At 55.0% G+C, this 24,358-nt stretch overlaps 1 protein-coding gene across 4 annotated transcripts; it reads right to left on the reverse strand.

Moving 5' to 3' along the window:
- Nucleotides 1-1,861: 1,861 nt before the first annotated feature.
- OCRL (OCRL inositol polyphosphate-5-phosphatase) lies at nt 1,862-24,358 on the reverse strand. 4 transcript variants are annotated; one of them, XM_032123835.1, is made up of 24 exons: nt 24,275-24,358; nt 24,107-24,186; nt 23,564-23,643; nt 22,676-22,714; nt 22,142-22,249; nt 21,986-22,069; nt 21,555-21,675; nt 21,305-21,466; nt 20,320-20,421; nt 19,775-19,889; nt 17,900-18,016; nt 17,574-17,761; nt 16,130-16,241; nt 14,570-14,679; nt 13,499-13,634; nt 12,207-12,317; nt 11,739-11,904; nt 11,308-11,543; nt 7,246-7,269; nt 4,928-5,047; nt 4,616-4,700; nt 4,050-4,177; nt 3,379-3,490; nt 1,862-3,276 (listed from the first exon to the last, which is right to left on the reverse strand). In XM_032123835.1, the coding sequence occupies exons 1-24, from the start codon at nt 24,305-24,307 to the stop codon at nt 3,152-3,154; spliced, it is 2,694 nt and encodes an 897-aa protein (XP_031979726.1). In that variant the 5' UTR covers nt 24,308-24,358; the 3' UTR covers nt 1,862-3,151. The 4 variants fall into 4 exon arrangements, with proteins under 4 accessions (XP_031979726.1, XP_031979725.1, XP_031979729.1 ...); XM_032123834.1 differs by having other exon boundaries at nt 22,142-22,252; XM_032123838.1 differs by lacking the exon at nt 21,986-22,069 and having other exon boundaries at nt 22,142-22,252.

Consider the following 24,358-nt stretch of genomic DNA (forward strand, 5'->3'; position numbering starts at 1 on the left):
TCAGCCACTGCCAGCCACCCCACAAAGCCCCCAGGAGCCACTGCCGGTGCCCCCATGATGGTCTGCATGGGTGCACAAGGGTTGCCCATTCACTGCCCAGTCCTGTCCTGGCCCTCATGCCCAGTTTTCCAGCCCCAGCAGCCTCCCAGAGCTGGGACATGGTGCCCCAGCCACAGTCCCTCCCAGATGCCCCCAGCTCCAGCTCTGGGATGCTGGGGGGGGGTTATCATTCCTCCACTGCCAGCCTACGGTGCTGCTGCTACTGGTTTGAACTGGGAGTGCTCTCCCCCTGCACTTCAAACCACCCCTCAATGCCCGTGGTTTGCCTCCCCAGCTGCAGCAGCAGGCACCTTGCCCAAGAGATTTGGTGAGGTCCCTGCCTGGGCATGGGCAGGACAGGCAGTGGGGGGCCCAGCAGACCTGAGGAGCGACTGCCACGGCCGTGCCAGCAAGGCAGCGATGTCCCACGTCCCCCAGGCATCGCCCAGCCCCAAGTGCTTGGGCTGTGGCCAGGGGCTGCACAGCTGAGCCCTGACCCCAGCCCTCCTGCGCCAGCCTGGAAGGAGGAGGCCAGGGAGGACCTCCCGGTTGGGCTGTGGCCAGCATGGAAGGAGGAAAAGCTTCTGAGCCGGGAGACCTAAGGAATCTCTGGCTCTTCCTGGCCTGGCCTGCTGCCCACAGGCAGGTGGGAGCTGCTGAGCTCGGCCGTGCTCCCTGTGCCCCGTGTGCCACGGCAGTGCCAGAGCCCCTGCACTGCAACAGGGAGCTGGGGCAGGTGGGCAGTGGGCACAGGGCAGTGCTGGGGACATGGGCAGTGGGCACAGGGCAGTCCTGCTCCTGTGTGTGCAAGCAGGGTCTGTCCCGGCAGGGCAAGGATGGGGTCTGCAGGTCCCAGCTCACTTGGCAGGGATGCCAGGGGCACTGGGAGAGGGCTGCAGCAGTAGCAGGAGCCCTGCGGTCCTTGGGGACCTCTGGATGCCCCTGGGGGGGAACAGGGAGAGCTCACCGCCCACCCAGAGCTGGCAAGGGATGCTCGGTGTGGCCGTGGGACACCACCAGCTCCTCCAGCCCCACCATCTGGGCACCACCAGCATCCCTCAGTGCCCATGTTCCTGGTGGGCTGATGCATGTGTGAGACCCCCGGAGCTGCACCCCAACAGCCTCCAGGGTCCCCCACAAGGATCCCTGTGCCCTCCCAAGGAGGAGGATGGGCAGGCCTAGGCTTTGTCCCATCCCCAGGGAGCATCAGGCCTTCGCTCGCTCCGGCATTTCCGCCGGCAGTGGCAGGAATGTGGCTGCTGCGGGAACAATGCCGGCACCTTGCGCTGGTCCCCTCCGTGACAGCACGGGAGCAGCTGCCCAGGCACAGCCCTGCTCCCAAGGAGCCGGAAGGAAGCAGATGGAGATGACACCGGCTGCCATTTCCTGCGGCAGGACGTGCGGGCTTTCTCCACCACCGCTCCCCTCGCTGGCCCAGCAACGCCTCGGGCACCACAGGCATCAGTGCCCAGGGCTGCCAAAGCTGTGTGCCACACAGGGCACCAGCACCCTGCTGGACCCACTGCCCTGGCCAGAGCCAGTGTCATCTCCATCCCGGTGTGGCACATGCCACCACCCACTGCCGGACGGGCCACCGGCGCTGGGCTGACGGTGTCAGCACATCAGGGGTGCACCCAGGAGCTCAGCCAGCAGGAAACAGCGGCATGGGACCCTCTGCCCCTGTCCCCAGCTGTGCCCAGCACACTGCTGGAGTGGCTGGGGGAGAGCCCAGCCCTCAGCTGCCCCTGGAGCGGGCCTGGAGCTCTGGCCAGGGCTCCGTGGTGGTGCAGAGCTGCGTAAGGGGGGCCCAGTGCAACCCCCAGGCCTTGCACAATGGAGGTTTATTTGGAACGAATGGTTTCCCAATAAATTATGTAATTTAAAAATTTTAAGGAAAAGAAAAAGGCAGAAGGGAAGGGAGCCCACGGCAGCTCAGCCTGTGCACGGGGACTGCAGGGCCACACGACACCCTGGGCTAAGCCCAGGCACCGGCGGGGCTCTACGACTGCAGCCCCCTCCCCTTGGCTTTGGCCTCCCGCACCTGAGGCCAAATGGCCCCACAGGCCTCTTAGTGTTTCAGTGGGACAGGCCACTCTTGTACCCTCAGTCACCACCCCCACAGAGGGCTGTGCCCTCAGCCAGCTGTATGTCACCCTTGCACTGCAGCCCCCCAGCACAGCCCCCCAGCTGCTCCTCTGGCCCCCAAGGAGCATTTCTGGCTCCCTTCACCCCCCAAACCTGCACCCTCTGCTAGCACCCTGGGGAGGAGAGAATGGACTCCATCCAGTGGCACCTAGTCACCCAAGCCTGTCCTACCCCCACACTGTAGGCTGGGCTGGAGGAACAGCAGTCCCATCCTGCTGAAGATGCACAGGAGAGCCCAGGAGGCGCAGAGGGCAGCTCATGGCTCTGCCTGACCCTGGCCACTATGAGCCACCCACGATCCTGTGTCCCTAGGGGAAGCTGGGGCACGGAAGGGACAAGATACTGAGGGCAGAACGAGGGGTGCAGGGACAGACCCGTGTGCCAGGGCCCTGTGTCCTGGGAGGGAGGGGAGAGGGGAAAGGCCCTGCTGAAGGGGAGAGGCTGAACGTCCGAACAACCTTCCTGGGTCAGCACGGTCCATAGCACAGTGACGGCATCAGGGCTGGCAGGGCTGTGTGGCAGAAGGTGGCACATGTCCCACAGCAGTCTGGGGCGGTGTATGCACCAGCACATGCACCTGGCACCGGAGGGACGCGTGTGCCACGGCCTCCGAGAGCACCAGCCATCCCCACCCTTCTCCACAGCAGCTCTTGGGAGATGGGTGTGACACAGAGAGAAGCGTGACTGGGGGAGCTGGTGATACTGCCACGGGACGATGGGTGCTGGCACAGTGCTCGGCTATCGACAGATCCACCTGGCTCCCGCACACAAGCCGGAGGCTCCAGCGGTGGATGGCAGTGCAATGAGCGTGCAGGTCCTCTGCAGTGTGAGGTGTGGCATGGCAGGGAGGGGGAACGCGTCCCTTCCGACTGTAAACACGGCACTTGGAGAGCTTCGAGCCTTTACCCCTCGGAGCTGTGAGAGGCCCAGCTGCAGCACAGGCTCTGGCTTTGGCACACGGCAGGAGTCATTCTTCGTCCCCGGTGAGCAGGAAGCTGTAGAGGAAGTTGATGGCACGCTGGCGGTCCTGCTGGGTCTGCCTGGCCATCAGGTTGGGCGGAGGGCGCAGGAGGAGGCTGGAGAACAGGGCAGCTGTGGAGGCAGGTAAAATCCATCACTGGTGAGGAACGAAGACCTTGGGAGGTGCAGGAGGAGGCTGGGATGGAGCAAGGGCTGCAGAGGAACAACACTCACCGATCATGGTGGCACTGACGTTGTTGTCGTCCGAGTACCTGAGCAGCTCCCGGAGGAAGGACATTAGGTACCGAAACACATTGCGGTGGCAGCTCGGCAGCTGAAGGATCACCTGCCAGGAAATGGTGTCAGGAAGCTCTCCCAGCTCCCACCACTGCAGCCTGGGCACACGCAGCACTCCGGGCTCCAGAGCAACTTACCCACAGCTGCAGCCCAGTGCTGATGGCACTTGTGGGCTGTGGCTCCTGGTGACACTGCTTCAAGGAAAGCTGTATCACCAGGAAAAAGCCCCCACTGCCCTGGGGCTGCGTCCTGCTTGTTTCCAGTCAGATCCCAGCTCTCACCGCCCCAAAACTTCCCCCTCTGCCCAGGGACATGCTTGGCCTGGCCTGCTGCCCCACCAGCTGTTAAGAGCCATGCACAGTCCTCCACGGAAGGACAGGAATTGTAGCTCTGAGCAGGTGCTCAAGCCCTCAGGACCACGGGAGGCTCAGCCCCTCCCTCAGGCTCCTGTTCCCCAGGTGCTCGGGGTGAGACAGGGCTCACTTGGGGTCTCTTTGGAAGAGCTGCCTACTCTCCCAGAGCCACTGCCAGCCCCTGGGCAGGGAGCAGGGCCCAGGGCCACGGCACAGCCCACGGCAGCAGCCCCACATGCCGGCACAGCCCCGCACCTGTCGGCACAGCCGGCTGCTGTGGGACACATCCAGGCACCGCTGGTACAGCTCATAGCAGATCACAGGCTCCGGCAGAGCCTCCAGGAAGATGAGGAGAGCCTCAGCCACAGAGTGATTACTGCCCGCTGGACCGCTGGGAATCAAGGGTCATGCTGAGCAGAAAGATCCCCTCCCTCCTCAGATGCTCATCTCCTTGGAGGTCATGCAACTTCCCTGCCTGTCTAACCTCTCCTCCTCCGCCTTCTCCTCCACTGTCTCGCATCCATGAAAAACACTGCTCCATCCACCCTGCACTGCGTTTCCCACCCTCTGGCTGCACAGGAGCCCCCTGCTCCATTAGTCTCTTCTCCAGACCATGCTCCTCAGTATCCCAGCTCCTGCACTTGGCACAGCCCTGCAGAATCTTCCAGAGCCCCCTGGCTGCTTTGGCCAGCACAGATTCAGCTTTCAGAGAGGTTGTGGGGGGACCAAGGGGAGCCCATCCCTGCCAGGTAAAGGTGACAGACAAGTTCTCGTGAGAGCGAACCCTCCCAGCAGAGCTGAGATCCACCACGGAAGGATACGGATTGTCTCAGGAATGCTGGTGTCCAGGCACTCAATGATCTGCTCCAACTCATCCTGCATGCCTGGAGTCTGGAACAGGTCCTCCTGTCAGAAACAGCACAGTGATGGATAAAGTCACCTTCCCCACAAAGGCTGAGGCACATGGTGACTGGAAGGTGAACCCTGGGACACCCAGCCAGTGCCTTGAGCACAGGGAAAAGCCCTGTCCTGTAAACACCAAACTCGAGTTGATCCCCAGGTGCTTGTGAGGAACCAGGTCACCAGGAGAGCTCCAGTGTGGCAGAGGCCCTCTCCCTCTCCATCCCTCTCACCTGGTGGAGGGCATGCTTGAATAGGTGGTCCACCAAGAGCCAGATCTCCTTTGGCACCTGCAGTGGCACCTCAGTTGCCTCCTCGCTGTCCAGGGAGCCCATCTGCAGGATGGATTTCTCCTAGGGAGAAAGCACACAAGGGCTCAGGGAAATCTTAGTCCCTGCTGTCTCAGGCCCTTAGTCCCTGGTAGGGAAAGCTGGGAGAGGGGAAGCAGCAGGACCCTGGGGTGCTCCAGCCCTGACTCACTTTCACAGCACCAGCCATTGCTCCACAGGCCCCGGCTCCTCTCCCTCCTGCTGCCCCATGGAACAACCTGCCCGGTCTCTCCAACAGCCCCAGCCCCCTCAGCCCCCCGGGAGGGGGCTCTGGCTGCCCACGGTGCCCCGGCCCCATCCCAGCTCCCACCCCGCAGCCCTTGTGCCGCGGGAGCTGCCGCGCTGGGGAGCCCAGCCCCGGCCCCGCTCATCCCACGTCTCCCCTGACTCCAGGTGTGCTCCAGCCACGGCTGCTCTCAGGGCTCTGGAACCGTCCTGATTCCTGAAGTTTCTTCCCTGATTTTCCCAAGGAGAGGTCTCGCTGAGCACACACCACCAGGGTCACAGCTCCTGCTTACTCATGTGGAGCAGCTGACGAGCTCCATGGCTCAGATGTCTCCATCACACCAGGCTTTAACCGGATCCACATTCTGGATGTTACTCTCACTTCACCATCACTCACATTCCTGTGACCTCCAAGGAGGAAGCCATGCCCAGCACTCCCAAAGCACCCAGGAACCAGCACAAGCAGGAACACGACCCCGCCACCAGCAGAGGAGTCCACAAGCCACACAGAAAGCAATTCACTGCAGCTGAGGCGACAACTGGCATAGCTGTCCCTGCAGCACACACAGCCACTGCCAGCAGCTGGAGGCAGCTTCCCCACTATGCTCCCAGACACCCTGGGTTGACACGAGCCCTGGTGGCACAGGCAGTAGCCCCACTTGCCACACGGCACAGCATACCTCTGCCCTGCAGAGCACTAGGTCTGACCCCACTGGCAGATGAGGAGTCACGGCTGCCTTGCTCAGCCACATCCACTGGGAAGGTCGGGAAGCAGCGTGTCAGGCAAGAGCAATAGAGAATTCCTCTAAGAGGGAAAGGGGGAGAGCTGCAGACCCTCTCCCAGGGCTGTGGACACTCTTCCAGGGCTGACGCTCTTCCACAGAAACCCCCTGTGCCAGGGCATCGCTGGAGCCAAGCGCTGGAGCAGCCCTTGGCATGGTTGGGAGAGCTGTGGAGACCCCCATGCAGGAGATCCCAGGTTCTCAGGGAAGAGAAGGCTCGAAGTGCCTCGGGGCAGAGGGGAAGGAAGGGAGGAGGAGCAGGAGCAGGAGCAGGAGGCGGGTGAGTGTTGGCCAGGCCCCGGGCGCCCTCTCCTGCCGCGTGTGAGGAAGGGAGGCACGGCCACGTCCTTCCCACGGGAATGTGCTCCCAGAAGGATGGCACCACATCCCTCCCTTCTCCTCTGCCAGGAGGAGACTGAGCTTCATGCGGTTAAACACGGGAGCTCGATCCCCTCTTAAGAGAGGGAACATTCCTTCCCTCTCCTGTTTCACTCTGCCGCTGCGCTGACAGCCCAGGGAGGAACAACTCCCTCGGACCGGGAAGCCAGCACAGAACCAGCTCAAACAAGTTACAAATGTCAGAGGCAGCGCAGGGAGAGCAGGAACACCCCCAACATCTCCCACTTACTCTTCCAAGGACATGCTTTCCTTTCTTGGCTCCAGCACCGAGCACGGGTGCCAAGAGAAGCAGTGATCCCGCTCGGGCATTGTGGCCATCAGAGCCAGCAGCCCCGGCTCCACTGCTCGAGGAGGCACAGAAACATCCACCTCCTGCACAAGGCCCTCCCTCGGCCTCCACAGGGACACAACAAGATGGAAGGAACAAAAGACCTGAGTTTCCTACTCCAGCCCTCTTCCCACAGGTCTGAGAGGATGTTGTGAATTCCACCTTATGGTCAGAGCTATCTCTGGTCTGTCAAAGGCTGCCAATCTTTTTGGGAATATCCAGCACTGCTGTCAGGATCAGGAGAGTAATTTTTTTCCCCAAAGCAAATTTGGTAAGCTTTAACATCTCAGTTGAGCTTGGATCCGGGGTCACTATGTGCTTCTCTGTGCTCTCATCCAGCCCACAGCTGTGCTAAGAAGCTTTGCTGGCAGTGTCCCCTCTGTGCTCCCCTCCCCTTCCCTCTGCCACAGAAAACAGGGGAAAAGCTCTCATTCTTTACAAACACACCACTGAGAAGCAGACTGCCACACAGCAATTGCTTGTGTTACCTTTTCTAAGAAGCTGTCTTCTTCCTGAGAGCAGCAGGAAAGAGAGGAGAGGAAAAAGTGTGGTTAAGAGGGAGAAAGCACTCTTGGATCAACTCTTCTGATTAAGCAGAAGCCTAATTTGCATTATAAGAACCCACTGAACACCAGGTCCTTCACACATTTTGCTGACATGGCCAAAATTAAACCTGGTGAGAGATTTGCCTGCCAATTAGCAACAATCCCACTCACATGATGCACAACATCGTCAGGATTTCTGGAAACCCCTCCAAGGGGCTTGGACAGTGCCGTTCACTGGCCAACAGCTGGGCCATGGGCAGGTGAGACATGTCTGCCAGGAAGAAGTTCCCTGGTCAGAATCACTGTCCCTGTGTTATTTCAGCCATCTTCCCTTGTGACCAGGCCAGAGATAAAACATTCCCTGGGCTAAATCTGTGTTTCTGAGCGTGTGGCAGCTGTGGAGCTCACAGGGCCCCTAAGCAGCTTTGGGTACGGTCAGGGAAATGAGGGTTTGTGCTCAAACCCGGCTGCTGCTGCTGCAGCCTAAGAGCATTAGCACAGTACAGAGAGGAGTGTGCCAAGCCCTCCGGCAGCACAGCCAAGCCCTCAGCATCCCCAAACAGCCATCCCTGTACAGCCAGGGCCGGCTGCACACGGCTCATGGGGTCTGCAGGAGGGAACGGAAGCCGGCTGTCCATGCTGAGTCTTGGCAGATCAACCTCTCAGGGTGGGAACAGCCCCAGCGCACTCCAGGCCGAGCCGGGAGCAGCTGCAGCTCCCATGGCACAGGGACACCAGGAGGGAGTGGCATCTCAGGGTCCCCGTGGCCTCTGCAGTGCCTGCTTGCTTTGGGGGCTCCCTGAGCTCTAACAGAGCCACAACAGACTGGCCTCTTCCCGGGAACAGCTTGCTCAGAACAGGAGCTGGCACAGGTTTCTCTCCTGAGGCACAGGGGGAGGCACACGGTCACAGGTTTGGGAGGGCAGACAGCCACCTGCACGTTTTGTAATGGGTGAGTCATCTCCAGCCTCACCCCCCAACCTGAGCCTGGCTGCTCACCTCTCCACAGAATCACAGAATGGTTTGGGTTGGGAGGGACATTAAAGCTCATCTTGTTCCACCCCCTGAGATGGGCAGGGACATCTTGCACTATCCCAGTTTACTCCAAGCCCCTTACAGCCTGGGCAAACTGTGCCAGGGCCTCCCTACCCTTACAGGGAACAATTTCTCCCTAATGTTGAGACTTCAGCACAATCTGCTCCACAAGATTCACCTGTTCCTGACAGGGGTTCTTCGAGAGGCCTTTTAAAACCCACAGCAGGATCTCAAGAAAAAACAGGATGACACTAATACTGAAATCCCAAAGGAGAGGTGCTCCAGTGACAGCAGCCGTGTCAGTGTCTCTCTCCTGGGAGAACCAGGAGAGCCATTCCCACACAAACTCCCACCTACACTGTGCTACCCTGCACCCACCTACCTCAGCCCCTTAGTGACTGAGTCTCCACACCTCTCTCCACTAAAAACCACAGACGAAGTCTAGCCAGGCTGAGGAAAACACTGGATGCAGTGAAGGATGAGCCCTAACACCCTGCAACTGCAGGAGGTTCTTAAGGCACAGACAGTGCCAGCCTCACACAGCCTGAGCAGCACCAAAATTTGGGGAACTGCACCCAAATGCTCCAGGTTGCAGGGCAGGCAGGACCTGCACCACCACCAGGCACTAAGTGCTCAGCTTGGCCTGGCTCCAAGGATTTCTCAGCTCACAGGTAAAATCAGAATCAAAAACCTTAAAATATCCCCTGTGTCCATAAGGAGAGCTGTGTCCCTGCTGCAGACACTGGGGCAGATACTCTTTGCTGATCGTTTTACTCCTGTATTTCTAGATGTTTCACTGAATAACAGGAGAAAGAAATCTATAGGTAAAGGAAGGAGAAGAATCCTCCAGGTACTCTTACAGATCTAACAGTGTGTCTGTGAGAGCAGAGCCAAGAGTTGGGGCCCCAAGTTCCTCTGTATCAAGCAAGAAGTTGGTGCTGAGCCGGAAGAAGCAGGTGGAAAAGCAACCAAGGCCAGTGAAATGTTCCAGACCCACTTCTAGAACAAGAGTGACTTTCAACCAAATCCTGAGAAATCTGAGGAGCCTGAAGCCTGGATCTGTAGGTTACGGGGCGGGTTCGGTCGGGACGGAGAGATCTCTATAGGCAGGTCTTGGGACACAGTCGGTTTATTGTAAAAGGCGTGGGTATTGGGGCACTGCTCAGAGCTGCCTGACTCAGCTCTGAGCAGGCCCAAGAGAGCAAGCAGGTGAGAGAGAGAGAGAGGGTGTAAGAGCAAGAGTGGAAGTAAGAGTAGAAGTGGAAGAGAGGAATAGAGTGCCTGAAGTCCTGGTTACAATACAATAAATCATCTTCTGTACTGAATATTCTAATTGTCACTAACCAATCTAATACAAGATACAAATCCTATAGCATTTACATACAGCCTATAAGAGTTCTTATATTACCAGAAAGTGTTACATCTTAACTTCTAAAAACTACTCTTTGGACCCCTTCTGCTGAGCTAGTAGGGTCTGCTCTGACCCTTGGACCTGCCTGCAAGCAGAGGGTATTGTTCCATCAAGAGGGGATTATCTTCAGTGGCCATACCATTGTTTTCTAGTTGTTCAGTAACTAAGACCTGGTATTTCAAAAGTGGCTTTCATTTCGATGTTGCCTGTAGTTTTCATATTCCCAAAATCTTTTGTCAGGCAATCATATTTCCACGGCTTTCCTGTTTCATCTTCCCCAACATGGATCAGTTGCTTGACCTGAGGAGGCAAACACTGTATCTTGCCACCTTGATCCTGCCAAGGCTGACTGTGTGTTACAAAGTCAAAATTCTGGTATAAAACTGACTTTTCTGTATACTGAACTTGTGAGAAAAGTAGATACCTACAAAAAAGATGGGAACTGGAAGAGGCAGGGAGAGGCACCGGACAACTGCTGAAGGAAAGAGAAAATGTGGAAGCAATGGAAGTGGAAGCTGGAAAATCCACAGAGGTGGAAAAGCAGCAGCTTACTGGATAAAAAACCCCTCATGTAAAGGTGAAACTGTGAGATAGGAGAGGAGAGGAAAGGTATCACATGGCAGAGAGACTCAAACAATGAGGCTGAGCTTTCAGGTGGACGGAAGGAAATGACTCTCCTGGCTGAACACGAATGGGGACATGAACTGGCACCCAGGAGCTGCTGCACCTCACTGGAACACAGCCAGGTAAGGCAGTAAGGAAAGATGAATGAAACCAGCCTGGAAATCAGAATTACATCCCCAAAATGGGACTTAACCCCAGAAACAGTTATGACAGTAGCCAAAGGACAAGACGTGACTAGGGCACAACTACACCCTCTCTCACGCACACAACGAGCTTTGGGAGGAGCAATATTGATGCTGGGGGCTGGCAAAGGCTGGGGGGAGGAACAGTTTGCTGCACCACAGAGAGACCTCTCACTGATGAGTTATCTCTCACCCAAGGCTTATCTCTCTCACTGTGGTTGGTGTGGGAGGAAAGGGCCAGAGAGGCCGTGACGCTGCTCATCTGTGAGCTGCGTCCTTCAGCATCCCACACCCACACCACAGACTTCCTTCAGTCCTCCTGCTTCTGCTTGCTCCTTCCCCTGAGCAGTAGGAATGCATCCAGAAGGAAAAGGCTCCCGGGGCACTCATCACGGCAGAAGTAGCCCTGGTACCATGGAGGAGAGGACCTCAATCACATCTCTTATGACACAGTAGTGCCACTCAGCTGAGCCTGCCAGCACCAGTAACACCAACATGAGGTGCTGGGATCACTTTTTTGTCCCATCAAACAATATTTGATGAGCCTACTCAGGAAAAAGGGATAAAGTACAGGCTGTCAAAAGCCATTGGCTGGGGTAGAAGGGAAGAATAAAAGAGCACCTCAAGCTCTGTGAAGTCGCTCAGCTCAGAGCCAGCACAGCCAACCCGAACTGCAGGCACTACTCCTGCTTTTGGGAGCAGTCAGAAGGGAATCAGGCCTCTGTGGGTTAAAAGAGCTGCTTCAGAACTCACCAGGTCTATGAGTTTGGTGACTGGAACTTCTCGGATCGGTCGCTTCATCCGGCACAAGGCCTCGAGCGAGGTGCCAAAGCAGCTGGGCAGGTAGGTCCCACTGATGGTCAGGAAATAGTCCTTCCCTCGATCCAAGTGCAGGACAAGAATATCCTCGATTTTATCCTCACCAGAGTTCAGGAGGGTGACTGAGTCCTTGCTGACGTACACATCCAGGGAGATTTCTGTGCTCTCGTCTGCAACACACGGGAGCTCTCAAGAGCACATGGACACTCCAAAAGGGAATGACAAGGACAAACATACAGTGGCAGGGACAAAGGCCACAACAGACAAGACACACAGACAAGACTGATGGCAAGAAAGGTGGGACACAGGAAAGACAGGAAGGACTACATGGAGATGGGATGGGGGGTCTGCAGCAGTACACTCACCTGGCTCCAGGTAACCTTCACAAGGCTCGGCCCGAAGCCATGGCTTGCAGTAGTGGCTGTCATTGAGCTTTGGGATGAAGGAGAAGTGACAGGTGACCTGCCCGTTATTGGTAATCTGGAACTTCTGTTTCTGCAGCTGACGGAACTTCACGTTCTCAAACTCAAACTGCAGAGCAAAGAGAAATCAAGTGATAAGTGATACTAGTGGCCAGGATATGGCCCCCAGACTCTGCAGTGGCCCCCCCATGGCTGCGAGGAGCCCACCCAGTGCAGAATTCCTCACAGAAGTCCTGCCAAGGAGCCAAGACAACATGTCCTCTCTAACCCAATTCCTGATCATATGATAAAGGATGGAGTTCAATTTCCTATAATCCAGTTTATTGAACCAAAGTCTTTGGAAGTAGTTCTGGCACTTTGAAGGCTGCTGTGCTTGGACAGTGACTCCAATGACTCCAGTTTCATCCTCACCTCTCTCCTGCTCAGCTCCAGGGAAGGAAGAAAGTCATTCTCCATCCTGTCCATTATACGAACAATGTCTTCGAACAGCTTCCGATACTTCTGCTCATCCACAACCTTAACCTGTGGGAGAGAAAAAACACTCAGCAAAGCTTCTGACTGGCTTTCACAGGAACTCTCTTGATCATGAGCAAACTGCAGAAGTGAATTATTTCTCTAAGCACTGGCTTGTGCAGCTGGAAGGCTGAGAACTCACACACGTGGGTGCAGCCCCAAGCTGCATCTGCAACTTTACACAGATTTCACCCCTGCAGATGTTACCAGCATCTGTCTGGCCACTGGTCACACACCTGGGAGATCACGGGAGGTGACCTCTGTGGGACGGCATTGGCATGCTGCAGCATTCCTCATGATTCTCCAGAGGGAAAGGAGAGAGGCTTTTCTTTAAACAGATTCAGCATATTCTACTCAGCCCAGGTGAGGCACACATGGAGTGCTGTATCCAGATCTGAGCTCCCCAGTACCGGAGAGACATGGAGCGCCTGGAGCAGGGCCAGCAAAAGCTACAGAGATGCTGAAGGGCTTGGAGCATCTCCCTCACAGGGAAAGGCTGAAGGAGCTGAGGCTGTTCACCCTCAAGAGGAGACACAGCTGAGAGGGGCCCTCAGCCCTGTCTGTCCCTGTCTGCAGGGAGGGCTCTGAGCAGGGCCCAGGCTCTGCTCTGTGGGGCCCAGCAATGGCACAAGAGGAACGGGCAGGAACTGATCCCAAGAAGTTCCACCTGAACATGTGGAAGAACTTCTTCACTGTCCAGAACTGCTCAGACACAATCCCATGCCATGTGCTCTGGGATGGCCCTGCTGGAGCAGGGAGGTGGGACCAGACAACCCACAGTGGTCCCTTCCAACCTGACCCATTCTGGTGAGACCTGAGCCACCCAGGGAGCAGGAGGTAGCAAAAATGGACATGGAGTGTCCCCATTTGCTGCACCAGAAAACCCAAATTTGCTGCCACTCTCCACTGAAGATGTTCGGGTGTGAACCAGATGACACATCCCATGCAGCACAGGTACTGCCAGGCCCAGGCTGCTGCTGTGTCTCCCTGTGGAGGAGGGAACAGCGGGACTCACCCATTCCAGTGCTGCCAGATGCAGCACCCCCACAGCAGGCAGGGCCCAGCTGGGCTCACCTGTGCTCTTGCACCAGCCTTAGCAGAGGTGCCCTGATTCCATCACCGCCTCCCAAAGCAATGCCTGGAATGCCGGGCACTGCTGGGATGCTGCCCCAAGGTACACACAAACCTACCCCGATGCGGAAAAGGGCGCTGACGGGCTTGTGGTCACTGGTCTTGAGGTCCATGTGACTGCAGTACCGGAGCTGATTGATGTTTCCGCCTCTCCAAAGGATCCGATCACACCATGCTGGCACACGACACTTCCCACTACAAAGAAAAACAGGTTACCAGGGGAATCCAACAATCCTATCAAGCCATCCAAGCTGTTCCTCTTCCCAACAAGGCAATTCCCTCCACCCACATCACCACAGCAGTGATGGGATGAACTCCTATCACTTACCCCAACTTGAATTCTGTTATTTCTTCTGCTCTCCTCCCCTTTCCCAACACAGCAGATAAAATTCCCATCCTTTCCAGCACCAGGAAACAAAATAATCCTCAGTCAAGCCCATTTCCACAGCCTGAACCCATGTGTGCTGTGACCCAAGTACATGACTTTCTTTTGCTGCCAGACCTTTCTGCCCACAATCCAACCCACTCATACTGTTTCCACTACGGAAACTCTACTCAGTGATTACTATCACATTATGAAGCCTGAATCCTGGGTTATCCTTCTTCAGATTAACTACTGCGCTGATTCATAAACACAGCAGAGTCAAATTCAATCACCACACGGTTTGAAAGTCCTTCTTGGGAGTTTCTCCCTCTGCAGCAGCCCCTGCAGCGGACGCAGCCATGTCTGTGGGAGGCACCAAGTGGGAACCACAGCTGCTATCGCAGTGCAGCCACCCTGTGGGTGTGCAAGTCAGGGGACAGGGTGACTCAGAGAGCCCATTTCCTTAGCTCTTCAATTCCTTTTTTATACTCTTTGCCTGTCCCTGGCAATAGAAAAAGCCTCCAGTGCAGGGTCACCTGAGCTCACACTTCACCTGCCTTCATCCAGCAGGATCAGCAGCAACAGAGGTTTAAGGGATGTCCCTGGTCAATGTACACAGGGGCTGCTTACGGCAGAAAGCGGGAAAGAAAGGAAGGCCAAACATAACACTGACAGGGATTCACAGCTCTAGAAAGCAGGAAATCAAGTTTTGTGAGAAAACACGTTTTATGTCACAGGTAAATACACCCAGTGGCAGCCAATGTACCTGGAGTCCCAGCGATCTGTTTTAGAGTCATATTTATACGTGGGGATGAATTTAATTTCTCCCTCCATGAAATCTGCAAATGCTTTCTTCTGAGTGCGCTGAATATTCAGCTAAAGCAGAAAAAGAAAGCTTTAAAAAGAAAAAAACCCAAACCAAACCCAAGAAACCCTCCCCTGCCACAGCAGTGTCAGAGAGCAATCTACAGGCAGAGCAACTACAGCCTGTGGCCATTCTGTGGGATTCACAGACATCCCCAAACTGCCTCTCGGACCTCACAGCTTAAACAGTGGTAAAAATTCAACCCGTAAGTGGACTGTTTTCCAAACAGACCGAGTACAAATGGGTACCGCTCGCCAGACCATGCAGGCAGCATCAAATAAGAGTTAAGGGAAATATTAATTACTAAATGCCTTCATCAATTTTCAGGATTAAGATTGCCATCACTAATCTTTCCCCACCACTCATTTTAGCAAGAGCCTCCAGCATTGCACTCACCTGAAAACCTGACACCACCCTCCTTTGCTCCTTTCCCCTTCTGAAAAATCTCCTGGATGTTTTCCTCACTAAGACCTGAGCTACAGCTGTTTCCTGCACGAAGCTCTGCAGTACAGCAAAAATGAGCTACAGAGGACAATCAATCAAATTTCCTGTGAAACTGTCAGAGGTGATATTGCACCACTGTTGCTCATGTTTATGTTTCTCGGGTGCAACCCTTCACCCAAAAGGCACCTGCTGCCAGTTTCTGTGTGCTGCAGGGAAGCGCCGAGCAGGGAAGGCGACAGCACAGAATTCAGGTCAAACTGGCTGAGCAGATCTGGGCTCCAAATCAATACCTCTTCCACAACACCGATCACAGCAGCTTTTGTTGCTGTTACAAATGCCTGTGTTCAGCTTGTAGCTTGTACTTAAGAGAGAATTCCTGCACTGAGACACAGACACACTTACACAGTGACTGCCTGAGTCACCCAGTTACCCCAGCATGGATCCCCTTTGTTTAGGGGGTTGTTGGAACCAGCACACCCTGTTGGGGTCCAGTGTCTGTGTTTATGTCCACACCCTTACTGCAGTGTGTCACTGAATTATGTAGGTTGGAAAAGCCCTCCAAAACCATTGAGCCCAACTGTTCCCCCAGCACTGTCAAGGCCACAACTAACCTATGTCCTCAAGTGTCACATCTACGTGTCTGTTAAATCCCTCCAGGAACAGGGACATCACTGCCCTGGGCAGTCTGTGCCATGCCTGGACAGCAGTTTCCATAAAAAAATTTCCCTAATATCCAACCTGAACCTTTCCCAGCACAACCTGAGGCTGTTTCCTCTTGTCCTGCCAGTTGTTACCTGGGAGAAGAGACCAACCCCCACCTGGCTGCACCCTCCTCTCAGGGAGTTGTAGAGAGAGAGAACATCCCCCTGAGCCTTCTTTTCTCCAGGCTGAGACCCCCAGCTGCTCCTCATCAGATTTGTGCTCCAGCCCCTTCCCCAGCTCCATGTCTGCCAGATCCTCCCAAGCAGACCAAGGTGACCTCCCAGGGATGGGGCGAACGTGAGCGAATTCACTGACCTGGTCATACATCAGCAGCTTCTGAAGCTCGTTCTTGCTGATGAGATTCTTCACTTCACTGGCATCTGGCAGACACAGCCTGTAGTTCAGGTCTCCCAGCCAGATAACAACACTGCAAACAAAGATACACATACAATCAAAATGGTCTGGTTTGGAAACGAGCTTAAAGCTCATCTTGTTCCAGCCCTCTGCCATGGGAAGGGACAACTTCCACTGTCCCAGGTTGCTCCAAGCCCTGTCCAACCTGGCCTTGGACAATTCCAGGAATGGGGCAGCCACAGCTTCTCTGGGCACCCTGTGCCAGGGCCTCCCCATCCTCACAGGGAAGAACGTTGGGAGCAGACCAGCAGTTAACAGCTCCCTTTTGTAAACCACATTAAGGCTGAGACATGTGGAAGACACAACGGAGACATTAAAGATTGAACCCAACAGGAGAAGTTTCTAGTGACAGCAGATCATACAGGACTAAGTCCATCTCCTCTGGAATTCCCAAAAGATTGAAGGCTTGGTTTAGTAGGAGGTAACGCATTTGTCTCAGCATGAAACAAGACAGAGAACAGCACTGACTCTCCAATGAAGCAACACCACACAAAATCCAGGTGGTATTGAGGCTCTTCTCATGTTAAGAAGAGGGCAACAGTGGAGCTCATTAAGCAGAGCCAGCCTGTCAGCCAGTGGGACAGGTGAGGCGCCTGTATCTGCAGGGTTATCCCTCATGTGACACCCTGTTTTTACCTGTTGCTTTCTCACTGCCTTTCCTTCAGCCAGAGCAGGCCACTGCTGCACCACCTGCTGAGCCAAGACCGCCTGATGCAGAATTAGCAGGAGCAGATTTAGGTTCCTGGAGTTTACAACCTCCTGGGCATTGTTTCCCATCTCAGCCATCAGCCACACCTCACCAGCACCCGCTCCCACCCTGCTCCTCTCCAGGGCTCCAAACAGGCCTATAGCCTTCTTGTTATCAGCACCTAAGAAACACTCATGGGACTCGCTCTTTACTCCATAAAAGTTTCATTTAAAGATTAAAATTTAAACCCCTCACTAGTACCAAAGCTCTTCCTGTTTATAGCCAAACCTCAACATTTCCATTAGTGGATTATGAAGGATAATCTAATATTTGAAGTTTTTTTCTGTACTAATCCACTCTACATTTTTAAATGGTTTAAGTATTAGTTACAGAAGTACCAACCATTTGTATTCTGCTTAGGCCTGCTGAAAAGGAAGTTACACACAAATGCAAGGAGAGGGATGTTGGGGACAGGGTGCACAAGGCACCGCAGCAAGGTGGTGACCAGTTTCTCTGCAGGAACTGCAGCACACCACAGCCCTTGGGACTTCAAATTATTTCATCAAGCCAGAAAACTTATCTGCATGAAACCTCCTGTTGCTGCAATTCTGACTTGACTTGGGTTGCTCGACACCACTTCACAAGGGTACAACTCACTCATGCTTCATGATGTTGAGCTCAGACAGGCTGTCACTGGGGATCATGAAGCTCATCCGGGCACAGATGTCCTTGTAGTCCTGGTTTCGGCGCTCAAAGTCCTCCACGTGGGCAGCCAGGTGGGAGTTGACGACACAGAAGGTGGTGTTGTAGAACATGAACCTGATGGCCACACCACCCTTGTTGCCCTGGGGACAGGAAGGACCAGTGGGGCTGGAGCAGGTGAGGCACGGGGAGGGGACTGGGATGGCACAGGTGAACCAAACCAGACTGTGCCACTTCTTGCATGGCTACAGGGAAGCAACAAGCTGGCCTCAGTGACTCACCATCTTTCCCATGACTCCTGTGCCCACAGACTCTGTCACAACCTCTCTGATATTGCTCAGATGATCCTTCTTAGCAAATATGAGCAACATCATCCCAACCAGGCGGACCATTTGCACCTGCAGAAATAAACGGGATCCGGAGTTCCCAGAGAAGCCGTGGGAATGCAGTTCTGATCTGCTCTGCCTGATGCTCTACTGCTCTGCTCTCCCTGTTCCTCGTGTTCTGTACTCAGTCCCTAAATGCAACAACAGAACCCAAAGGGTCTCCTGTCCACAGCAGGGTTCTTGGGGTCCATCTGTCACCCCCCAGGAGCTGTAAGCAGTGCTGAGCTCACTGCATTCCCACACAACAGGGTGGGCAAAGAGGAACTGAACAAACGCGCAGCAGGTTTGTGCCCCAGGTCTCACCCTTGCCGTGCTCCAACCTGCACAAGCAGGGAAGCCCCCGACTGCTCCAGCCAGGCCCAGAGCTGGGGCTGTCCTGAGGCTGCAGGTGCAGTGGGAGTCAGAGCTCACCTTGGCTTACTCCAGACTCCAGTGCAGAGGGGAATGGACAGAGATGCTCTTATTTCCCTGAGGCAGACGTGCCTGATGCACGGGGTAGCAAAAGGCATCTCTGAGCCACACAGGCTGACTCATTTACAGGAAACACTCGTTCCCTAAAGCCAAAGGGCCTCTCTGGATCTGAGCAGTGACCTGCTCCTGCAGAGCTCAGCCCACAGGGGTTAACACCGTGCTCATGTGCCCTGTCCCAGTGGGGATCTCAGGACTGCTGCTGATCTTTTACATGTGCTAAGCCAACACTGCCCAGCCTGTGACCTTCCTGCACCTCCAGAACAGTGGTATCACCACTCTGAAACAGCAACCAGGCCTCACCTGCTTGAGCACAGTCTGCATGCTCACCTCTATGCACAGAAAAATTCACATGTGTTGGGATTAAGTCTATGGCGTGAGGAAAGAAGCTGAGAGCAGGGAATTCAGCTGCAAGGGCCCAGCACTGACTCTGCTCTGCAGGAGCAGAATTTGCAAGTGACCACAAGCCTTATCTACAGCTTCAGCCACTTCCCCCTCCTTCAGCCATATCCTGTGCTCTCCCTTTCACCAAGGTGGGAGAAATTCACTCAAAACTCAAGTGAAGCAAAGGGAGGGGAGGGAGCAGGAGCCTCTCTGCAGTTCAGGCCATGACTCCTGGCTCCGCTTGATAGGTCTCAGTTCAGCAAGATGCTCTCTTCCCTGCTCCATTCCCTGTAACACCTGCCCCTGAGCTTAGCTCAGAGCAAGCAGGATGGGCTGTGACAGCAAACACATGGGCTAAGGAGGAAGGGGAAACCTCTTCATGTACTCCGAACTCGTCCCCACAGCAGAAAGGTTTGTCACAGCAGAGATAAAACCAATGTCTTGCTCTAAACCAGCCAGAACAAAGTCCTGCTGCCACAGTTGAAGCAATTCTGACCCAAGGCAGCAGCATCTGGAAGATTTCACTTCATAAATCATCTGTTCCTTCAGGGAAAAGCTGTTCATTTAGTTTACCAGCTCAGGACACACCTGGCTTCTATACTACAGGATGAGAAGGTAATACAAGTAGAGAATTTGAACCTGATGCTTCCCTGGCACCTAGCTCCTATTTGATAAAGGTATTGTGACCTCCGCTTTTACAAATTTCTATTTCAAAGCACAGTATTTCCCTACAACTGTGGTACAGAAACAGACTCCACATTTAACTTGGCACATTTGACACATGCCCAGGCATGCACATGCCCAGTATCACCCTCGGTTTGCTCCCTGGACAGGTGAGAAAAGGGGAAGCCCTTTTCCTTTTTCCTTCCCATCATGCTAGCTCCATCAGAAGAGCCCACACCACTGAGCAGAACTCACTTTCTTGTATTTGGCCTTAGGGTGCAGGGCCCTCTCCACAGCAGACAGCCACTCCTGCTCCTTCATGGAATCAAAGTAGAAAAAAGCCTCCGTGCTGAGGTCCAGCTCCTGAAACCTGGAAACCCAAGAGGTTAGCACCGCCAGCCCTCCTGCATATACCCCTCTTCCTACAAGAATGTGAAACCTCCAGCAACAGCCCTTGGAGGAACAGCTCCTTATGGCCACTTGCTAAATGAAGAAGTAGAATTTCCCCACAGTGCCTCTGAGATCCTACCCCAAACCCCCCAGCAACCCTCTCCCTGAGAAACATTACTTTAGGCAGAGGACAACGAGCGAGCTGTGGATGCCCCCAGGAAAATCTATTCTGTCATGCCAGCTTTGTTCAACCTGATCCTCTGCCTCATCCGATGGCTTTTTGCCCTCAGACAGCCCCTGTGAGACAGAGCTCAGCTCTGTGCAGCCTGTGAGAGCACAACAGGAACCTGAACCAAACCCAGCCCTCCTGGATCCCAGCAAGAGCAACAAGGATCCCCCCAGCTGCTCACCCGATGCAGTAGAAGTCCGGAGGCTCCATGTCGCACACCAGCCATGGATTCAAGAAGCTGTCAGGAGACTGCCCGTTCACATTCCATGTTCCCACAAAGAACCTACAACACAAAAGCAGCTGAGCTGTTAGAAAACACAATGAAAACCACAGCAGCACAGCAGTGTTCCGGCTGGAAGCACATACTCTGAGCTGTCCCTGCACGGGGCCAGGCCAGCCATGGAGGAACTGAAATTCACAGAATCATTGAGGCTGGAAAAGATCTCCAGATCATTGAGTCCAACCTGTGCCCGATGCCCACCCTGTCACACAGCCTAGAGCACTGAGTGCCATGTCCAGGCGTTCCTTGGACATCTCCAGGGATGGGGCCTCCACCATCTCCCTGAGCAGCCCCTTCCAGTGCCTGACCACCCTTTCCATGGAGAAATTCCTCCTGGTGTCCAACCTGAATCTTCCCTGGTGCAGTTTGGGGCCACTTCCTATTGTACTCTCCCTTGTTCCCTGGGAGCAGAGCCTCTGACCCCCCCGGCTCCACCCTCCTCTCAGGGAGTTGGGGAAAGCCAGAAGGTCCCCCCTGAACCTCCTTTTCTCCAGGCTGAGCCTCCCCTGCTCCCTCAGCTGCTCCTCAAAAATTCTCCCAGTCTTGGCTCACTCCCAGCAACGCTCCTCTTGGAGTAAGACATTCCACCAGCAAACATCCGGCTCTTTTACCACCACAAGGGGCAACACCACGACACTATGGTGGGACATCTGTCTTCACCCTCTCTGCCCACCTGCTCCAGCCTCACCAAGGCTCAGGAGATCTGACACACACACAGAGAAGGCAAAAGGAGCAGCTGCGCCATGGACACTTGGTGACTCTTGGGCTGTACCATCCTCACTGGCCACCTGAGCCGCAACCCATCAGCAGCTGCCAGGGCCAATCCTGGGTGAGATCTGAGCTCACAGGAGAGATCCTGCAGCTGTCCTTCCCTCCCCGGTCTCACCTGAAGTTGTGCAGGTTGATGTAGGCCTTCTCCCTCTTGGCCAGCACATGTTTGATGAGCCCCTCTCTCTGTCCCGACTGCGTGCTGGGCAAAAACATCTTACGCATCGTGTTGGTCACCTTGGGCTGGTCTCTGGATGTACCTTCTCTCTCTCGGTGAGATCTAGGAAGGAGGTGAGAGCAGCACTAGAATCAGTTCTGCTGTCTAGGAAGAAAAGTAAAAAAGGGAACAGATCCCTCGCCTTACTTACTGCTTATTCTGAGGGACAGGAGGAGGCGGGGGCTCCCGCCGAGATCCCGTTTGGTGGTTTTGCATGTTCCTTTTCTCCTCTAGGCTCAGAGTGTTGAAGTCATCCTCAAATCCCAGAGCTCCTGCAACGAAAAATCCAAGAAAAACACCCTCAGAAACAATTCGAAAAACCTCAGATCAAGAAGGAAAAAAACGTAACTCCACAGAAAGCAAAAAACCAAATGATAGTAGGAATGTATCAACTGTGTGACCCTGGAAACGGGAGAAAGGGGCACTAACCACAAGTCAAGGCAGGAAGGAGCTTAACATGCACAAACCAAGGGTGAAAATAGCACTCTGGAAGGAATTAACAGACAAGGGAGCAGGGCCAGACTCAGCTCCCACCCTGGGCACCCCAGCACTGCACAAGCCCCAGAGCAAAGCCAACTGTACCTGGAGATAGACCTGTGAGGCTCTTCTCCACCTGATGCCAGACGGATGAGTCCTTAGGTTCAGGAAGAGATGCTTTCAGCTGGGCTGGAAAAAAGCCCATCCCTGTCAGAAACTGCTGGCAGAGGATTTCACATGCACAGGTGCAAGCCTGCTCACCTTCCTGAATGCTCTGCACTTCCGACAGGAATCCCAAGCAGCGCTCCTCGTCAGGGATCTCGAAGAGCCGCTCCGGCGTCTCGTCGCCCTGTATCCAGACCTTGCAGCCTGCTTCAAACACACTCACTGAGTCAGCCCAGGCTGGCTCACAGAGAGCTTCCAGGTGTTGTTTGTGATAGAAACCTGCACCTAAGTTACTCTCCCTGCGTTTCTGAGGTCCCCCCACCCTGCTTGGGGTATCCCTAGCACATTCTCCTGGCTTTAGGAATCCTTCTCCCTACTGCAATCTTGAAGAGAAGAGCTCTAAAAGCAGGAAGAAAAACTGCAAACATTTCAATCATTTGCATTTCAAACCTTGTCTGTCATGACAACCGAGTGTCTGACAGAGCCAGATGACAACATCAGAGGGAAAACAATCCCTGTTTGAGCAGAGGACAAACACAGAGCCTGGGGGAAGACTGGAAGGCAAGACAAGCACCAGTCGCTGTTCCCTGACAGGACCTTTAGCCACACCACTGCCCTTATAAAACTTACTGTTTGTAGCTATATCAATCAGCAGAGTTTCTTCTGCCTCTAGAAAAGAGAAAACCAGGATCAGTAGAGCTCACACTGGATGCTGCAGTAATTGAGGACTCATATAATTACACTGCCTGCTACCAGCCATAAAAGAGTCCTGACAGAGGAACAAAGAGCTCTAATTTACATCCATACGTTCCTAACAGTTCTGGCAGAGAGAAGCTGGACAGGCACCTCCCAACAAGTGTCCCAGGGAGATTCCCACCACACAGTTCTCATACACCTGGACGGTTCTTCCCCACCAGTGCAGCTACTTTGGGAAAGACCAACTTGACAAGGAGCTTCAGAGCTTCTCTACAGAGCAAGACCGGGGCAGAACATCACCAAACTGCACACAAGGGAATCAGCAAATCCAGGAAAAGGGGCTTTTACTCCTGACAAGGATTTGCCCCAGGGCCACTTGCTGCTATTTAAGTCCTTCCAAGACAAGGCCTAAAGCCTTTCCTCATCCAACATGTAGCTGTTGGGAGCTGAGAGCTTGCTAGACCTTATGGAAGTTTAGATGTAAACATGCAGGAATCAGGCAACAGCTCTCAACTCCTGGCATAGCAGAGAAGCCCAAGAGACAGACACCAAATTCCAGACCCGGAAACCAGGTTCTGCATGTGTTGGCTCTGTGTGATGCCAAGCCCACCACGCATTGGAGGCAGCCAAGTTCCTCACAACTGCAGGCTGACGTGGGCTGACAACCTGCTTGGATGAGGAACAAGGGGATTCCATAAAATGTGAGTTGCTGTTTCACAGGGAAAGCCACTGGCTCAGGAGGCAGTTCAGGAAACACCACTAAATTTGGGGTTTGTGGATGAACAGCAGGAGATTCTCAGCCTTTCCCCCAGCAGTCAGTACCTTGCACACATTTAAAGCGGCTATTGATGGGAATATAATCCGGATCAGAGTTTTCTTTCTCCTGGGAGCGAATAACGACCCTGCAGACAGAAGGAAGGCTTGTAAAGACCCGGCAGCAACGCCCTGTTCACGCACACACAAACGGGAGCTGTGTGTACAGAGACACGATGTTTGATTTCTATCGCTAAGCTTCTGGGGCAGGAGGAGGAAAAAGGCAACGAAGGCGAGACCGTGCAGGACGCGGACAGCCGGGGGGAGAAGTAAGAGCTGCTGCACTCTCCCTGCCACGGGGCAGGTCCAGCACCGGGGCCGCAGCGGCTCCGGCTGCCGCAGGAGCATCGGGGAGCGGGGAAGGCACCCCCGGAGCGCCGGTCCGGCAGCTCCCCGCCCGCAGGGCACGGCACGCAGGGCTCCCGAGAGTCACGACGGCTGCGGCAGCTCAGCGGAGAACCGAGCCGGGCCCGGGCACGGCGCGTCCCGCCCCGAGCCCCGCCGCGGCGGGGCCAACCGAGGCGAGCCGGGCCCCGCCGGGCTCGCACTCACCCGTAGCGGCCGGCCCGCCGCTCCAGGCCGAGCACACACGGCTCCCGCCGCCCAGCCCGCACCTCCGCGCCGGCAACGCTCTGCGCCGCAGTTAAGGAAAGCTCGGCTCCCCGGCCCGGCCCGCCCCGCCGCCCGCGCCCGCCCGGCCCCGCCGCGCCCGGTGGATACGAGCAGGCCGCAGCCCGCGGCGCGCGCCTCCATGGCGGCGCTCGGTCTCCCGGCGACTCCGCGCTGGTCACGGGCGCGGAGCAG

Source organism: Corvus moneduloides, chromosome 14 (genome assembly GCF_009650955.1).
Source record: "Corvus moneduloides isolate bCorMon1 chromosome 14, bCorMon1.pri, whole genome shotgun sequence".
Taxonomy (NCBI): Eukaryota; Metazoa; Chordata; class Aves; order Passeriformes; family Corvidae; genus Corvus; species Corvus moneduloides.